The 13,554-nt window shown below is 33.6% G+C and overlaps 1 protein-coding gene across 7 annotated transcripts in view; it reads left to right on the top strand.

Annotated features, from left to right (window-relative positions):
- Positions 1–13,554, top strand: part of LOC105222890 (myc box-dependent-interacting protein 1) — a 103,714-nt gene that overhangs the window by 84,015 nt on the left and 6,145 nt on the right. For 3 of the 7 annotated variants that reach the window (XM_049453509.1, XM_049453511.1, XM_049453510.1), the window contains exons 2-8: positions 5,786–5,921; positions 5,995–6,185; positions 6,255–6,359; positions 6,432–6,602; positions 7,330–7,426; positions 7,525–7,653; positions 11,799–12,530. In XM_049453509.1, coding sequence (XP_049309466.1) covers positions 5,786–5,921; positions 5,995–6,185; positions 6,255–6,359; positions 6,432–6,602; positions 7,330–7,426; positions 7,525–7,653; positions 11,799–12,530 — 1,561 coding nt within the window. Of the gene's footprint in view, positions 1–5,785; positions 5,922–5,994; positions 6,186–6,254; positions 6,360–6,431; positions 6,603–7,329; positions 7,427–7,524; positions 7,654–11,798; positions 12,813–13,554 lie in introns of all 7 variants that reach the window. The other 4 variants (XM_049453513.1, XM_049453515.1, XM_049453512.1 and 1 more) reach the window with 3 other exon arrangements.

Below are 13,554 nucleotides of genomic sequence, written 5' to 3'. Positions count from 1 at the left end.
TTGGTCTGGTAGAATCATCGGCCCATTTTTCTTCGAAAATGAAGAAGGAACCGCAACCATCAATGGTGAGCGATATCACACAATGTTAACTGAATTTTTCTTTAAGCAAATTGAAGAGGAAGACTTGGACAACATTTGGTTCCAGCAGGACGCCGCTACGTGCCATACAGCAAACGCTACACTCAATCTTTTACGCCCTATCTTCGAATTTTAAAATTGTATATGGCCCACCCTATATTTCTCGTGGTTTTCAAGAATTTTTTTCAAAATTTGTTGTACATAAGTGCTGTAAATTTGTATATTACAACACATACTAACCAACGATTTAAAGCTGCAGAAGTGTATTATTGTTATTATTAACCAAACGGCCTTCTATTGCGTGGGATTTTCTGATGCAATAAAACTCTTGGTTTTATTGAAGTACATAGTACATAAATAAAATTAATGCATATACATATGCAATAAATAAAACTGGATTGGTAGAAGGCGCCAGCAAAATGACGCCTAAAATCAACGCAATTCGTTGAGAACGTGGGCGGTACTTGTAACAGTTACTTGCCAGATTATTTTCATCTAATAATAAATGAGAAATATATTTTTTGTTGTTACTGTCTATCAATTTTACAAAACAAAAATATTTTAAAGAGATTGAAAGTTATTAAGTGTTCAAACAAATAGAGAATTTTTACATATTTTCTACTGCTTCTCTTAAGTTTGCCGTTAACAAGAGACAACATGTCGTATGAGCAACCTATTTCATATATTGAGGCATGTATAGATTTTTATGAAATACTTAGTATATATTAATAATGGGTTTTCCGTTTGGCTATTTTTAATATGTCATGATCTGTAAATTTCTTTCATTGTATTCAATAATGTTTACAATTTCATCATGGAAAGATATATGCAAGAACAACGTTTACAAATTATTGAAGTTTTATTATCAAAGTAATCGTTTTCCAATTGCCACTTTTCGTGTGATTTTGCCATTTTATGGTCGTTATAATCGTTCACCTATGCTCGCTATTCGTTGATTTGTTGAACATTTCTAGCGTAAATTTTCTTTGCAAAATGTTCAAGTGCCAATAAGATAAAGAGCCGCTCAAAGTAATGGAAATATTGCTTTCGTTCTTCAGGCAAGTATTGCTGAAGACCGCAATTTGTCGACACTAAGACGATTTCAAGAATTAGGACTGTCTCAAACCACAACCTGAGAAAGGATTTGAACTTGCACCCATATAAAACTGTTCTCACTCAAGAACTGAAGCGATTGGACTACCGTAAACGTCGTGATTTTGCCTTGAGACATCTTGAAAACGATAACGATTTTTTTAAGAAAAACATCTTCTCAGATAAGGATCACTTTCATCTGAGTGGTGCGATAAATAAACAAAACTGTCGATTCTGGTGCGAAGAAAATTCACAAATTATTCATGAAAAACCATTACATTCACATAAATTGGCAGTTTGGTGTGGCTTTTGGTATGGCGGAATCATCAGTCTGTACTTATTTCGAAATGAAGCTGATGTCCACCATGATAACCAAATTTGTATGGCCGCAATTAGAAAAAGATGATCTTGGCCTCCAAGAAGTTGTGATTTGACATCATTAGACTACATCTTGTGGGGTAATTTGAAGACAATGGTCTTTGGTAATAAAGCAGACTCTCTTCAAGCTTAAGTCAATATTGAACGTGCTATTCATGGCATACGACTAGATGTAGTGGCTAAGGTCATCTGTGTAGATACATATGTAAGTAGAAATGAGAAGAAGTAGCTCCTTACTGGGGAAGATTATGCTGTTTGTGTCCCCTGAACGAACCTATTGCATATATTGGGTCGCTATACAGGTATCCAAAAGCTTAATATGAAGCCCTTCTTTTGTAAATTTTGATCAATTTAAATGGAATTCCGAAGCTAGGGTTGGTCATAGTAAATACATTTGGTAAACTGCTGAGAGTTTGTCGCTCATTGAAACTCTCTTTCAGCTTCATGATAACATTGATTATTCTTTTTTCTTCTATGTGGGATCCTGGCAAGAGAGTAACTTTCTTTAGAAACTACTATCAACATTCCTAAAAGACCCGTTAGAAGCTTTATTGAAAAGAAAGGAAGGCAATTTCTCGTTATTCAGAGCTTAACAAATCGTCTCAAGTTTTATGCATTACTCAAAAACGTATAATTCAAAACCGCTACTACCCTTTGCATTTCCATTTAGTCTTACACACAGTTGCATCTACATACATATGTATGTATGCTTCCTTCATATGAAGTTCGCAAAATTATGACACGGCAATGTCAAGGTGAAGTGCACAAATGGCACTATATGTATGTATTAGTATTTCCGTATGAACTCGAACTCGCACTCGCAATGAATTCACCGTCACTAAACTTCGCTTGAAGTTGTACACCTGTGGCGCGTAAGTTCATTTTGCCCACTCATTCACTTAAACTCGCTCGTCAGCTTCATATTCGCAACTCCACGCTTTGTTTGTAAGCAATTTATCAAATTTACAAAAGCGTGCACGTTGAGTTACTCAAATTACAGACATTTAAATAAATAAATAGAAATGAAAACAAAACAATCGTAAATAGCTTATGGGAGCATATGTGCGTACAGTGTTGGGAAAAATGTTTCAGATAGTTTGTACTATATATATACATACGTATATAAATATGAAAAAATAAATAATTAACATTGGTGCTTACAGTAACTTGATTATTATTTAATGAAATTATTTATATTAATAAGTGTGGTTATAAACACAAGCTTTGGAAGCAAAAATATCCACATAGCATAATTGATACCTTTTCTCATTTGATAACTGCATTTTGTGGTTTGAAAGCTTGCTACAATCTGGCATAAAATAATTCTGAAAACTCTGCCGAGTTGACTGCCGTGGAAACTATTATTATCACTGCCGTTCGTGTAGGATGCATACTGCAGTTAATGTTGAATCTCATCCTAGTTTAATCCTTCATGCACTTGCTTCTTCTTCGTGCATCCGGAACCAGCTCTGTGTTTTTTAGACCTCGTCTTCACATATTTTTGAAGGAAATCCCCGACAGTAGTTTTACTAAGTTTCATTTTTTCACTAATTTTGCGATTACTCAAGTCTTGGGTTCAGGGTTTTCTGCATGGGACTCTGAATGCATTTTTGCATCAGAGGCACCTATCTGATAGGTCGCATTGTTTTTGTGGGGCGGGAGTAGAAGACTGGGTACATGTAATTACAGAATGCCCGATGTACTCGGACATTAGGGATCTGGGTGGTATGGGGCTCATCTCCAAACTGCTCATGCCGACTGGCCCCTCGGGGAGTATCTTTGTAATTGTGGTTAAAACACAAATGCGGAAAGAATTGACACTTTGTCAGTTGAATAAGGAGTTGCATTACAACCGCGGGCCGGACCCAAAGTATGGCAGAGGTTTTATATGGGCCTCGAACCCTACTAAGGTGGTTAGTGTGTTCACTCCACACTGCCAATTGATACCGATAATGTCTGGTATTTTTAAGGCGCTGATCAACGCATTGATTTTATCCGAGTGTGTCTATTATTCTTTCCACGACTGTACTAACACCCATGCATAAAAATATGAAATATATAGATATATGTACATATGTATATATAAATATATATGAAAGTCATGGCTAACACTCCATTTCAGTTTAGCGCATTATTTATTTACTCTTAGTACACAAGTGTCTGTATGTATATTTGTTTAATTTAAGTAAATAGAAGTATGTTATTGCATCTGCAGTAGTGTGAATAATACTAACAAACACTGCAAACGCCCTACAAATCGACAAAAATGGTGCGCAAGAAAAATAAACAATATTCTTTGCGCATAAATAAATGGCGAAAATTCGATTCTTCAGCTAAATACAACAAAAATTGGATATATTATGAAGGAAAAATCGTCGCATTAGTTTGCAATTTGAAATCTTCTAGAAAAATTTCCGCCATAAATAGGTTACTCATATTACCTTTGAGTTTGTAAACAAACAAAAGCTATTGGACATCAAATTTCATAGCTAAAATTTCCGTTGTCAGCTCGCCATAACGATTGTTAATAAACTATAGAGTTGGAATAAAAACAAAAATTGTCAGTTGTGCTAGAGTAAGTTCTAAGCTGCTCACAAACTCAATAGCTCAATCTAGTTTACTATAACTTCAAAAGATTAGTTGAACGTGATCTAGCTCTGTTGGCCGGCAGTGAATACTATTTAAAAATCGGTTCGTCAAACGCTAAGTTGTACTAAAGTCAACGGCAAAACCATGATTGCCTGGAATATAATACTCAAAATCTACATAAAATAGAATAACCTGGATCTGCACACAACTTTTAAACTATGTTTTTCCAACTAGAACATAGGTATGTGTTACAGATTGATTATTCACGAGGTGTATAGAAAGTACATCGAATCCTTTGAGCCCTCTTCGCCTGAAAATGACTTTTTTTGAATTAAAAATAACACTAAAACACGGTAAAAGGTTCTAGTTACCTTATTTTCAACTAGTAAACATCTACACACATATTTAAACAGTCTTCATCCCGACTTTTCTAATACATTTTTTCATGTTTTCAATCCCTTCTAGGTACTTACATATGTATGTCTTTTGATAGCTACTCATAGTTAGACATGTTTACAACAAACAGAAGAAATATCTTATAACAGACGTTTCAAATAGCTCTTAATTGAATCAATTAGTAAATTGTTGACTTTATGGGAACTGTTAATTGACTTATGGTGGTTGGTGCCTTGGTCAATTAGCCGAAACAATTATGAAGCCATAATGTTATAAGAGCTGAACTATGGAAATAACGCACATAAGCTCTTAGCAAAACTCTTCAGGCAGTACTTAATTCAGTCATCTACACTATTATCTACTTTAACGGAAAAGTCCACTTTAATGAAAAAAATGCTAATTGTTCTAGTAATGTTTAATACTTTGGTCAAATAACTGAAAGAATTAAAAGCGAATTTTCCAGAATTTTTCTGAGAAAACTTTTAAGCTTATTGAACCAAAAGTTTGTACACATATTATGACATCTTTTTACTGTATTTTAATACTTAGTATTAGTAAATATATTTATTTGGAAAGGAACTGCAGCTGATCTCCGGGAACTCTTCTAAACAAAAATGTTTTGCGGTGACCACAATATCTCTGAACTGGATCCTCTGAAATTAAAAAAGCAAACAGATTTCGTTAAAGTATTGTTAATTCTAGTAATTAAACGAAGCAAAAAACAAAATACAATTTTTGGCGGTTAAAAAAAAAAAGATTTTTTACCAAAATTTCGATCTCATACGTCTTTTCAAATTTGCGTGTAACTTCGAAAATATTCACCTTAAATATATGTATGTATTTAAGAAAATAAAATCAAAACAATCGATTTTTTGAAAATTCCAACTGTATATAACCCCTTAATATAAACGACATTTTAGTTGACTGTCACTTATTTCCAAAAATTTTAATTTTCTCATTTAATATTCTCATCCCTGCCCACACACGATGTCTTAATTAGTTTCGTGAAAACTTATTATTATTAAGTAGTTAATTGTATCATAAATTGAGAAAAATTAATGATTACATTGTATTACTCAGTTAAGAGTATATTTGAGCATATTATAAAAAGATATCTAAAACGTCACTTAATTTCTAATAATATTATATTCAGCACCAACAATTTTATTGGATTTAATAATATCATATTTCAAAAATATAATATATATCACATTCTTATACTTATATGTTTCGTTCTTTAATTCTCTTACAGATTTTGCAAAATTTGGGCAAAGTCGACCGGACTGCCGATGATATTTTCGACGATCATTTAAATAACTTCAATCGCCAACAAACTAATGCCAACAGATTACAAAAGGAGTTCAACAACTACATCAGATGTATTCGTGGTGAGTGCTGCGAAATATAAATGCCAATATTATGCTATATATTAAGTAATAATTACTTGCTTGTATTTTATAGCCGCTCAAACCGCTTCCAAGTCGCTGATGGATGCAATTTCCGAAATCTATGAACCGCACTGGGTCGGCTATGATGCATTGCAGGCACAGACTGGCGCTGCCGAAAGTCTTTGGCAAGACTTCGCCCATAAATTGGCAGATCAAGTATTGATTCCGTTGAATACATACACTGGACAATTTCCGGAAATGAAAGTGAGCTAGAAATTGAATGCAAAAATGAATAGATATACATATTTATTACTATTATTATTTATATTATAGAAAAAAGTGGATAAACGCAATAGAAAGCTGATTGACTATGATGGCCAACGCCATTCATTCCAAAGTCTTCAGGCCAATGCTAACAAGCGCAAGGATGATGTCAAGGTAAGTGTTTTGTTGTTGTGATAAAATTCCCCGGTATAAATATACATTTTTTTCGCATATTTAAAACTGAAGCTCACGAAAGGACGCGAGCAGCTGGAGGAAGCTCGTCGCACCTATGAAATTCTCAATACCGAGTTGCATGATGAGTTGCCCGCCTTATATGACTCAAGAATATTGTTTTTGGTCACCAACTTGCAGACGCTCTTTGCAACGGAACAAGTGTTTCACAATGAAACGGCTAAGGTGCGCTTTTTATGATATAAAAATAAAATAAAATTTATAAGAAAAAATCAATTAAAAAAATAAAATATTAAAAAAAACTATGTATTAAAAAAAATAAATATAATTAAAAAAAGTAAGAAAGAATAAAATTAAAAACAAAATATAAAAGAAATTAAAAAATATAGAAAAAAAAATAAAAAAAAAAAATATTTTATTAAAAAAAAATAAAATAAAATAAAAAATATTTTATTTTTTAATATTTATTGCAAAAAAATATAATTTATTAAAAAATATTAATTAAAAAAAATTAAAACCGCTTAGTCTTAGATCTACTCTGAATTGGAGGCGATTGTTGACAAATTATTTAAAAAAATATAAAAAAATAAAATTACAAAAAAGAGGACGCAATTCAAAAAAATAAAAATAAAATTCAAAAAAAAAAATTATTTTTTAATATTTATTGCAAAAAAATATAATTTATTAAAAAATATTAATAAAAAAAATTAAAACCGCTTAGTTTTAGATCTACTCTGAATTGGAGGCGATTGTTGACAAATTATTAAAAAAAAAATAAAATAAAAAAATTACAAAAAAAGGAAGCAATTCAAAAAATAAAAATAAAATTCAAAAAAAATTTTATTTTTTCAAAAAAAATTTTATTTTTTGAGATTTATTGAAAAAAAAAAATTAATTTATTAAAAAAATATTAATAAAAAATTAATAAATATTGAAAACCGCTTTATCTTAGATCTACTCCGAACTGGAGGCGATTGTGGACAAATTAGCAACGGATTCTCAACGCGGCTCGAATACGCTACGAAAGCAAACTAGTAAATTTATGGAAAGTACGTCGTGTCAAAAAAAAAATAATAATTTGAAATTTTAAATAAAATTGCAATTTTTACCCGTTTGCTCTCTCTCTCTCTCTCTTTTTCACTGCCAGGCACTGCCTTTTCCGCTCCAAGCCCCACAAAGACGTCGCCATTCAAGCAAATGAACAACACAAACACCACCAATAACAGTAACTATCAAAATCAGATCACCACAAATGGCTCCAGTAATGTCAACAGTCGTAAGTACTTTAGTACACACATACATTTACACCATTTAACTACTAGCTTCGTAGGATGTGTTGTGCTGTGCTAAGTTGTTTTTTTTTTATTTTGTTCTTTTGCGCTTTTAGTAGTGAAAAGCATTTAAATGCCAAAGCATTTGCAAGCGTGTGTTTGTGTGCGAGTATGCGTGTGCGTGTGTTAGAGGAACATTTTAATACATTTTATAAATATTTTTGAAAGCCAGCACAAAAATCGTGTTTGGCCATTTTAACATTTTTTTCTGTTTTCTTTTTGTAATACTTTTTGTTTATTTTCTTTTCACTTCTTTACTTTCGTTACTGTTTATTTAGCTGAATAAAAAATATAAAAAATACTTTTTTTTTTGACAAAATTTGCATTTGTATAAATTTAATTGAAGAAATGCTTGCTTTAATTGTAAGCTAAATACAATTCGATTAACAAAGTTGCGCACAAAACTTGTTTAATAAATTCAAAATTGCAAATTACAAAGATAAATACAAAAACAAAAAAAATTAATTTCAAAGTTATAAAATTTAAAATTATTTTATGCATACAATGACATGCACTTGCATTGCTCTACAAATCACGATAAATATTAAAAATATTTAAACACAATTTCTTCTCACTTAACAATATCGAATCGAATTTAGCTTATTTTGTGACCCTATCACCCTTAAATCTCTATAATATCCCACATTTTATGAGGTTGTGTGTGCTGAGTACGTTAGCCTATTAAGTTATTATTAGCTGATAATTAAATTTTAATAAATTATTATAACTTCTTTCATATAAAAAATGTTATTTGCATTAGAAGTCGTAGTTAGCATGTAGCGTTATAATTGCATACGTTTATGGCCATAAAATTATAGACATATTTTTTTTTAATTTTTAATAGTTGTAATTTTTGTTTGCTTTAATTATATAGTTATCTTACACAACATAATATATAAAACAAGTATACTTTCATGTAGTGACAATATTTAATAACTAAAAGTGGTTATACTTAGTTGAAAGTTCCATACCATGATCACATCATAACAAAAAATTTATTTTATTTTTTGCTATAAATTCACTGAAGACTACTTCTTTCGATTTAGATACTACTACATAGATACAATAAATCATAGAAAATCGCTTTATAGTTTTTCAAAATATTTTCCATTTCGAATGCGTCTGAACTATGACTGCCAATAGTGACTTGGGAGCCAAGTCGCGAGTGCGACGACTGTTTGTTTGATGACAGGAGATGTTTCGCATTGCTCTCCTTCACTACCAGACCCATTTGCTTCGCTTCCTTATCCATTTTGAAGAAAGCGTGGTGATCGGCGTACGCCGGCAGCTGTGCATTCTTATAGAATACTGTACCTTCTCTAGTCAACTGTGCAGCTCGAACTATTTTCTCCAGGAGTAGATTGAAAAAGTCGCACGATAGGGAGTCGCTTTGTTAGTAACATCTCCGGCTTGGAGAGATCCTTCCTGATTCTGGCGAAACTTTTGATATTGCTGAACGTCAGTTTACACAGCCATATTAGTTTTGCAGGGATACCAAGGTCAGACAAAGCGGCATAAAGGCAGCTTCTTTACGTCTTATCAAAAGCAACTTTGAAATCAACATATACTATGTTCGGACCGTCATTGAAAACATGTTTTGGTGGAAAAGACTGGTTTTCGCCCTAAAACTTGTAATTTCATCCAACAAATTGAAAACCAGTTTTCGCTGAAACTACCTGAAAACTTGCATTCTACTCATTATAATCGGTGTCTGATCTAGTTTAGTCGCTATTATTGAAATACATATTTTGCCAGCCCTAAATTGTCATTTGATATTTGTTAATAAAACAATGGAGATGTAACAATGTATATTGAGTTTCTAGACTTTACTCAGCATCAACTAATGCCACTAAAACGGCGGAATACCACCCTTTGTAATTGTAAGCTTCGTCAGATGATGGATAAACCTCAGTGTGGCATTCGTCTATAAACAATTATTAGGCCATTGGCGCAAAATTTAACATTTAATAACTAATTTTTACCAATTGCTCTTAAGCATTGTGGGAATCCAAGTACCACGAAATCAGTCACCCAATCTGTTAAACTTTCTCTATTTAGCGGCAACATTTTAAGACAGTATAGTAGCAGTAGTCTCCAGATTTCGGTTCGAAATTCCAACAAAATATCGCAAACCGTAGATTTTCCTACTCTTAACATATTAACGATACTCCGATACTCTGCAGATGAACAAGAGCACTCTTTTCTCGATCGAGTAGCTTTTGTAGAGGCCGGGGTATATCACATAATTTGACAATGAACTTCAATTCATGCGAAAGTTTTCTTTAAAAAATGCAGATCCATTGCGTTGGCAATCGTGTTCCCAAAACTGATTCTTACATTGCTGGAATTAATAATATGTAATTGAAAACTTTTGCATCAGTTGAAACCTTTACAAACCTTTGTCCAACACGAATTAATCGGCGTTCCAAGGTCCTTTATTATATCCAATAGGATTAAACGATTTTTTTTTAACTCTGCTATCTTTTTTCCAAGGACAAGGTGCTGGTAGTAAGAGTCTCTAACAGTTCTCTTGAAGAGTCGCCATTGCGCGAAGTATTTATCTGGATTTTCAAAGCCAATACTTTCATAATTAATATTTTTTGTCCGAATTCTATAAAACACGATCTTTAGTAATAGTTATAAGCAAATATTTAGGATTTCAAAACTTACCGTTATCGTTGCTCAACAATCAAATAAGTTTGTGAATTGTCAGTGAAAACTCTTCGAAAACAAACATTGTCGGTCCGAACGACTTAGACTCAACAATCCACAATTGTGTTTTCAAGATGTTTTCAATGTCGGTCTGAACATAGTAAAAGAGGTAGTGTGCGTCAATAGATTGCAACACAATATCATGAAAATTGTCCAGTGACCATACATCGTAAGCTTCAAAATCGATCTCTCCACCGATGCTAAGATGCTAAATTCTTTTTCAGCAATGATTGTCAATTGATGTCCTACATACCCGAAAAATTCGGGTATTTTACGACTGAACAGATACAAACAGTCATCATCAATTACTTGTTGCTTTATCGATGGTGAAGTCGATCACTTGATACAGAACTTTTACATACCAGAATTTTCATGAACGATAAGTTCAACACATTTCTAACTATTTTTTTGAATTTCATACAGTTAACAATCCCTGCTGGAATAAAAACCCGAGTCTCTTTTAGCTACGTAAACTAAAATATCGTAGCAACGTTGCTGTTGTTGCTGTAGCGGCAAATTTTTGCCGAGTTGACAGTCCTTGGCCGGTAAAAATCCATGTCCGTTCCGGTGACGTAGAGCTGACTGTCGTTTAAACGGATTGTTATTCTACTAATCGTAGATCTGGTGCTCATGTCGGCTGCAGAGTTCGAACCAGCAGCATTTTTGTTACTTTTGTCAAAATTTTTTATTTTTTTTTTAAATATCTAAACCTACAAACGTCACTTATAATGCTATACATGAGCTGTGAGAAGTTCCAACTTGTCTAGTAGCCAGAACTTTTATAGTATTAGCATTTTTTATTTTAGTAATTAATTTCGTTATTTTGAGTTTATTTATAAATATTGGCTTTAAGACAAATGTTTACACTTAAAATTACAATTAAAAAAAATTATATATAAACATATGCCTATAAATAAGCAGCAGTACAAGTGTGTATGTGTGCTTTTGTTATTTTTCAAGCTTTGCGTTTGATTTCGACGTCCAAATTTTGCATGTAATCACACCTTATTTTATTACTTTTAATTTTAGTTAAATTTTATTTATTGTTAATTGATTGTAACCAATTTTCATAAAATTTGAACTTGCATGTGATGAGTTTCTTTTTTTTCTTGTTTTTCCCAATTTTCTTCATTTATCTATAACGTTTCGTTTCGTTTGGAATGCTTCTAACAACTGAATTCTGCAACCAACTTAACCACAAACAAAAAAATATAAAAAATAAAAAATACAAAATACCTAACCTCATAAACATACTGGGAACAAAATGTAATATACAATTGGCTGATAAAATTCGCAAATCGTAATTCGCCAATGCACATACGAAACAACAAACATTAAACACATAAACGAACAAAACAAAATACCAAAAAACAAACAGCATCATCCACATCCACAAGCTCCTCACATCAAACATCCAGGCTTGACTCAGTTTCTCCAACACCAGAATCGACACCGGAAAATTTGAAAGCCGCCGACAACACTGCTGCAGCCGCCAACGTCTCAAGCCCCAGCACCGGCCCCGCATCGACGCCGGGCAGTAGCCCCCTAATCGGCACCATAACGCCACCTCCATATCAGAGTGCCGCAACTGATCTGCTTGCAAATGCTACGCGTGCAGCGACGCTCAATAACAGCAACAGCAATGGCGGTGTTGAACAACGTCCAGTTGCCACGCCGGATAGTCCCAATGCGAATACAACGCTCCCCCCGGCTGCGGCCGGTCTAAACGACAGCGCTGCTGCTGCGGGAGCCAAGCCCAACGCTGCGATTGAAGTGGCAGTCAACAACAAGGAAAACGATGTCTCGAATGCGTCAGCAACAACAACAGCGCCAAACACAACGAACACAGACGAAGGCAGCAGCAGCAGCAACACAGCAAGGAAATCTTTGAAGCTCACACCGGAACAGCTAAATGGCAATGCTAATGGCAACATCAGTGAAAATGCCGCGGCGCCGCAATCAGCCAACGCCGACGCCAATGTCAATGTCAATGCGAACGCCAGCACAGCTGCCGCAACGGCAGCGCCACAAGCAGCAGCAACGCCGACGCCAACAGCGACCGATGTGAACAACGGCAATGCGACGGATGAGACGAATAAGAAATCAGGAGGTAAAGTCATACAAAAGTCACCAAAAAGACACAAAGCACAGTTATTGAACCCATTGAATTTGATTCGTAAATCACGCGCTGCCGCGTCCAATAAAAGCGAAAGTGTTGTTGTTGTTGAAAAGCGTGCCCCTACCAATGACCTTAATATTATTGATAATGTAGCTACAACAGACAAAAATGTTGATGAGCCAAATCTCAATATTGAAAAAAGTCAAAAGGTAGCCGCGCCGGTTAGTAAAAATCCTTTCGAAGATGATGAACAAATCTACGAGATACCAACCGGTGAGTACACACCTCGTCGGCACAGCGCCAATGAAACGAGTACCTACTACATGCTATGTAGATCGTTTACGATCGTATGCTTCATCACTTCTCTTCTTCTTCTACTTCTTACACATGCGCCTTCTTATAAAAAAAATAAATATATATATATTTAGATATATATGTATACCTATTTATGTATGTATGTAGTAAGAGCTGTACAGGATTCGACGCACGCATAGTTGTTGTCTTGTGCGTGTGTTTGTAATGTTGTGGCCAAGCGTTTGTAGGCCTTTGCCAGTTCACCTTTGAGCGAGATTTTAAATGTAACACTTTTTAGGCGATTCGCTTACGCTTGAGGTTTACAGTTAATTTGGTACGAGTACGTTGCTGCGAATGCAACAATTTAACCCCGTGTTTGTAACAATGGTGAAGGATATGTGTTTTGAATTATTTCTTTACAGTGCCTTAAATTTTATATGACCTGCGAAAAGAACGAACCGTCACAAATTTAAAAAGGGAGATTGAAATTTTCTAACCTACAAATTAGTGGAATTTTTGAAAAATTGTTTTATCACTGCTTGATTTTTAGTTGTTGTGCGTAAAACTAACATATCCAAATATTATACATACGTATGTATGTATGTATAAGGTAAGAACTGTAGGGTAAAAATTAGAACCAAAAAAATTTAATAAAAAGAATAAAAAATATAAAAAATAAAATAAAAAACATAGTATTAAAAAAAATTAATACCAGAAATTA

Source organism: Bactrocera dorsalis, chromosome 3, assembly GCF_023373825.1.
Source record: "Bactrocera dorsalis isolate Fly_Bdor chromosome 3, ASM2337382v1, whole genome shotgun sequence".
Lineage (NCBI taxonomy): Eukaryota > Metazoa > Arthropoda > Insecta > Diptera > Tephritidae > Bactrocera > Bactrocera dorsalis.
This window is presented reverse-complemented; position numbering and strand designations above follow the sequence as displayed.